This window comes from Barbus barbus (assembly GCF_936440315.1).
Source record: "Barbus barbus genome assembly, chromosome: 45".
NCBI classification, from domain to species: Eukaryota; Metazoa; Chordata; class Actinopteri; order Cypriniformes; family Cyprinidae; genus Barbus; species Barbus barbus.
Genome location: NC_136723.1, coordinates 10,817,561 through 10,823,708, shown reverse-complemented (window position 1 = coordinate 10,823,708; position 6,148 = coordinate 10,817,561). Strand labels below are relative to the sequence as shown.

Here is a 6,148-nt window from a genome sequence, read left to right as displayed (position 1 = left end):
GATCAATTATTGTTTATTAATGCTGTTTTAAAAGTGACGCAGATGAGGCTAAAAAAATTACCAGAGCCTGATTCTGTCATCATTTATTCACCCTTAAGTCTTTGCAAACTCGTATGACTTTCTTGAAGAATGTTGGTGACTCAAAAGGTTTAGTTACCATTGACTTCTATTATGTTGTTTCAGACCATACAATAGATGTCAATGTGAATCAAAATTGTTATAAAGATTCTTCAAAACATATTCTTTTGATTTCCACAGAGGAAAGAAAGTCTACCTGGAACAACAAGAGGGTAAGAATGACAGATTTTCATTCAACCACTCCAAAAAAAAAAAAAAAAAAACTAATGTGAAGGTTAGGTCAAGCTTTATGGTGTAATTTGGCTCTGAAAGAGTACATTCTTGTATTTACTGGATTTTTTTACTTTAATGTGAAGTATTTTGGGCCAAATTTGATTGTAAATTAATTGAGAGCATTTTCTAAAGCACTCATAACACAGAAAACCATTGTTCTGGAGCAAAAGGAGCATGTGATTGGCCAGGTTTTTTTTGTTTGTTATGTTTCAATCATTGATCATGTCATCATTGAACATGCATAAGCGTTTCCATGTGTCCTCCAGGCTGCGGATCCTGTGTTTCTGCATGTGATAAGAGCGCCCCCACATGGATCTAAATTATATGTTATTTTTAATACTTTTTTTTCCACCACAGATAAAATATCAATTAATATCAGGCCGTTTATGTAAAATATTAGTTCATGCAAATGTCTCCAACTGTTGGAGATTTAGGCGACTTGGAATTTTGTTTTGGCAATCACAATGCCAACCATATGTTCTCCTCAATTTGTGCTTAATATAACTGAAGTGTGTATTTAATGTAATTTCAAAATCCTAACTCAATATAAAACTATAAGTAAGCTATAATTAAAATTGAGCAAATAAAGAGTTTCCAAAAAAGATATTTAATACAAATGTTCAAAATGTGATATTGACATGAATACAAAACCAAGGTAACAAACAAAATTCAGACGTCACGCTTCAAGAAAAGGTGAATTTGAGCCAAGAAAATAATCTTTTAAATGGTGGTCTAGAAAACAGACCAATAATATCACTGTAAAGTGCCCTGGACTCGCTTTTCGTCGCTCACTCAAATACACACTTAACTAAAAAGCAAACACGCCATTTAGAAAATGCCTACTACATCTACAGCGAGCTGCTTTGTGGCCAGAATTACTCCAATCCTTCACAAAAAAAAAAAAAAAATGCTTGCTGGAAAGTCAAACATTGTTTTGAGTCAAATATAGATGGTGGTTTTGGCTGGCAACAGAATATGGAATTGCAATCTATATTTTTATCTTTCAGTACATCTCGTCCTTTGTTTTGAAAAATGGTACCCCGTGATTTGACTATTCATATATACCATATAAGTACAGTTTACGTAAAACTATATCAAATTAGAATTCCTTTCGTTACCTTCATTCCAGATGTTTTCTTAACTTGTGGTATGCCAAAATGGAGGAGAAAATTCATGTTCGGTGTTTTGAGTGGACTGACTTTAAACTGAAATGGTCCCAGCACTAGTCCAACAGCTGTAAGTCGTCTATCATTATACTGCTTTGCATGTTCATAAGTAGATTTCTGTAACATTAGGTTTAACCTTTACATGGGACAAAAACTCATTCCAATCTACGCATAGTCCCATTAACTTTTCTATATTTCTGTTAGTGTTGTCACAGTGCCTGTGTGCTGGAGCTAATGATGTCCATGAAGGTGGACTCTATCTGATAGCACAGCTGTACATCAGGATCGGCTCCACCCAGCTCCTCTGCAGACCTCTTGCGTAGAGAGTATTTGGATTCTGACTGCGGTATTTCCTGTGGCTTCTGTCTCAGATACTGAAGCCCTAAATACAAGAGCACAGTGGATTAGATCTAAATCTAGGGCTACATGATTTGGCCACACCATATTGTGATCATATCTTGATAAATACTGAGAAATGAACTTTGAAAAGATAACCTCATATTACTGATGCTTAGATAAAAGAACAAAGAAGGCATAGAACACTTTGAAACAGAAGCTCACATGCTCAACAGGCTGTGCAAAAACTATAAACTTCCAAAGAATGCCATTTTTTGTCTGCCAAAGTCTGCAGAAACAGTTAGGGTCATCAGACTTGAACATTGAAAAAAGAGAAGTGACTGAAAACGAACCAAGCTATCTTTTGATTCATGGTGTACCTGAATTTGCAAGTGGATATTTACTTACTTCACAGGTCACTTGTCACTAACAAGTTAAGTTAAATCTGATGGTAATATAATAACGAAATATTATAGTTATAATTGTACTACAATGAATATTTAAATGTAATGTTACTATAAATATATAATCTTATATTTTGCCATAATATCACATTATTAGATTTGTATAATAACTAGTAGTCGGAAATATAAAACTATTAATTACTTGAGTACTTTTGAGTACAAAAGTCACAAAAATTATTTTTAAAAGTGTGTGTATATATATTGCATTGCAGCCGTTAAATACACAGACAGTCATGTACCTTTCTTTTTTGTCAGATTTTCTAAATCAAATTTTGTGTCACTGCTAGTTGATTTTGGTTCTTGGCTTTTAACTCTTTAGCTCATAAGGCTTGGTAACACTTGACAATAAGGTGTCATTCGTTAACATTAGTTTATGAATTAACATGAACGATCAATGAACACTACATTTATTACACTATTTATTCATCTTTGTTAATGTTAGATAATAAAAATACAGTCGTTCATTGTTTGTTCATGTTAGTTCACAGTGCATTAACTAATGTTCATTAGTACACAGTGCATTGAATAATGCATTAGTAAATTCTGAAATTGACAATAAGATTAATAAATGCTGTAGAAGTATTGTTCATTCTTAGTTCATGTTAACTAATGAACCTTATTGTGAAGTGTTACCAACTTTTTTAACAACCTATGGGAAAAATAAATGGAAAAAATACTTCAAGAACCAAGGCAAATGAAAAAGTCGGCATGCACATTTTCACTCTATTAAATCTGACTTTGAACTGAATAAAACAATTTAAAATCTTGCCCTGCCTCTGCCCCATAAAATAGCCATTGTTTAAAATGAAAAACAGTTCAGTCAAATAAGACAAGAATACACTCACTGGCAATGAGAGGGTCAATATCTCTGGCCTTGGTGGTGACATCAGCAGCAGACACCTGTCCCACCTGAACCAGCAGGGACATGACATCATCAAAGAGTGGGGGGAAAGACTTGCAGAATGAAACCAGACATGGCAGCGTCGGCATGAAAAATGCAAAGCGCTTGGCACGGGTCAGCACTGTGAAAGATAACAAAAATTATTTACTTAAGTGAATATATTACAGAATCACATGCAATTTTTGGTTGTTTTGCGAACAGATGCGCTAGATAACATAAATCCTGCAGTTCCTGTGCAGTTTTACTTTTAACAGTGTTCAAGACTCTGGTACACCATTCAATAAAACAATAAATGATGTCACAGGCAGTAATAAGTGGCCAGCAGAGGGCAGCGTGTACTAAGATAATGTTTGCACAGGTTGATTTTTGCTACAAAAGGCGGCAAGGTAATGGGGTCTGATATCTCCAAATATCAATGTTATTTTTAGACACTCTTTAATAAAATGCCAGCCCTAATAAATGAATAAGAACAGAGACCAAGGTAAAGAGAAAATGGAAGAAAGATAAAGAGATGAAAGAGTTATTTCTACCTGTGAGGAGGGTGCCCATCACACTAATGGCAAGACGTGCCACACTGAGGGATTTGGGTAGGGCGTACTGGGTGCACAGATGGGACAACAGCTGTATGGCGAAGATCTGTGCCAGACAAAACAAAATTACCATTAGCATCAAGCCCAGAGGTCAACCCTGAGGGCTCACCATGTGTCTGTGATTCAAGTCGCATAATCTGTACTCTTAATACTTCAACTTGTAGCTAGACAGCTCTAAATTAAGTTGTAGTATATATTATAAAGAGTCTTGTATCCTAAGTATACTTACATACTAAATATAATAAATTCTAGTAAGAGAAATTAGATTTTGTGTATATTCGTGGTATAACAAATGAAGGGATTCACACCTGAATTCAAATTAATTCTGGAACTTTGGAGTGGCAACTGATCTATTTAGTACTCCTGGCTGAAAATATAGATGGACGAGCTGATAGTGTGTTACCTGTTTCTCCAGCTGCGGCTGAGCGAGGAGTTCTGGGATAAAGTCTAGACAGATATGCATGGAAGGAATTCCTGCCACCGTCAGAGGGAGCAAAGCCTGCGGATAACCCTGAAGAAACATTTAAAGAACATTTAGAAAACCTTCAGAACTCAATTAGAGCTTTAGATTTAGTTTTCCTTTATCTGAAACTGATTCACAAAAACCTACAGGCTGTTTTATTCTTTATAACGTACTTCATAGTTCATTTTAGTTTAAAACTGTTCAAGTCAAGATGAAAATGACCCGATGTTTTAATACATGTCCTGCTAAAGTTGCAAATGATTTACTGGTGCACACAAAAAAATAAAAATAAAAGTGTCACAAAGTTTTATACTATTGTTCAAAAGTTTGAGGTAAGAAAGATTTTTACATTTTTTGATATAATTCTCTCATGCTCACTAAGGCTGCATTTATCACATGTACAATAAAAATGTAGAGTTTGACATTTAAAAGAACTGTTTTCTATTTTTAATATATTTAAAAATCTAATTAATTCCTGTGATGTGAATTTTCAGCATCATTACTCCAGTCTTCAGTGTCACATGATCCTTTAGAAATCATTCTAAATATGCTGATTTGCTGCTCAAGAAACAGCGCTACTTAATATTTTTGTGAAGACTGTGACATAGGTTTTAAGGATTTCAAAAGAACAGCATTTACTTCAAACCAAAATCTGGTATATTGTTATAAATTGTCTGTACTACCACTTTTGAATTAAATGAATCCTTGCTAATAAAAGCATTAATTTCTTTAAAAATATTAGTGACTTCTTTTGAACAGTACTGTAACCCCTCCCCTCCAACCACCTGCCATACAGCGAGAGACCACTTGTCACTAATCAATCTAATCAATTCCCAATGGATAAAATGTCATTTTCCCCATTGAATATCCTGTTTCACTCTGAAATACATGACATAAAAATGTTAAATCCATACAGATCAAAAAACATTGTGTGTGTACTGTCTTATGATCATTATGCATGCATGTATAAAGTATGTATATTAATGGTAATGACAGTACTGTAACAGAGAAACTTAATTACCTGAAAGTGTACTAGTTTGGCAATGTTGGGGTCTGCGATGAACATTTGGTGCAGCAGGCAGCAGATGAGACACTGCACCTCCCTCAGGTCACTGAGCAGCCCGCCCTCTGCCTCGCGCTCCCCCTGGGCCCCCCGCCCAACCCCCACATCGCCCACCTGCTTGGGAAAACCAGGAGCAGACTGAACGCTCCTCAACAAGCTGTCTGCTCCTCCACCTCCTCCCAGCTGAGGCTCCTCCTGAGGGGATGGCAAACACACCTCCAGCAAGATCTGTACCGCTGCACTGTCCTGAAGGTGAACAAAAACAAAACAAATATGCCAAATGCACAAAGTGGTGATTCAGAAAACAGTTTTAGACATGTGTTTGCATGTGTCTACCTGAGCAGCCAACAGAGCGTTTTTCAGCTCTTCTCTGGTGACCTCAGGGGTATCAGGTTGGCCACTCAGCCCAAGGTTTGATACAGTCTGAGCTTGTCGCTCAAATTCAGCCGTCTCTTTCAGGTGGGCGTTCAAGTAGGCCTTAGATGCCAACAGGTACCCATTCAGCATATGAAGAGTGATGTCCATTAGTGGAGGACACCTTCATGAGAACAAACACACATTCCTTCAGTAAGACTAAGATTAGCATGAATTATAGAATTTCTTTAGAGTATTTCTTATCAGGCATTTCTTAGCAGGTAATACCTGAAGACTCTAGAGTCGCAGCGCAGGACGATGAGAGGATCCACCATCAGATCATTCTGAGTGTATTTCTGCTGCCGCAGGAGCTTTACTGAAGGCTGCAGAGCGTTTACAGTCATCACCCACAGCCTGACAGAGGAAAGAGACTTAGTACGAGTGCTGAAGTGCAAGATTC

At 36.5% G+C, this 6,148-nt stretch overlaps 1 protein-coding gene across 2 annotated transcripts in view; it reads right to left on the bottom strand.

Moving 5' to 3' along the window:
• Window positions 1-428: 428 nt before the first annotated feature.
• LOC306864099 (integrator complex subunit 2-like) overlaps window positions 429-6,148 on the bottom strand; it is a 28,845-nt gene continuing 23,125 nt past the window's right edge. For both annotated transcript variants that reach the window (XM_079407813.1, XM_079407814.1), the window contains exons 19-25: window positions 5,977-6,102; window positions 5,671-5,872; window positions 5,293-5,580; window positions 4,212-4,319; window positions 3,749-3,854; window positions 3,163-3,339; window positions 429-1,899 (exon numbers count right to left, since the gene is read on the bottom strand). In XM_079407813.1, coding sequence (XP_079263939.1) covers window positions 1,727-1,899; window positions 3,163-3,339; window positions 3,749-3,854; window positions 4,212-4,319; window positions 5,293-5,580; window positions 5,671-5,872; window positions 5,977-6,102 — 1,180 coding nt within the window. In that variant the 3' untranslated portion in view covers window positions 429-1,726. The remainder of the gene's footprint in view (window positions 1,900-3,162; window positions 3,340-3,748; window positions 3,855-4,211; window positions 4,320-5,292; window positions 5,581-5,670; window positions 5,873-5,976; window positions 6,103-6,148) is intronic.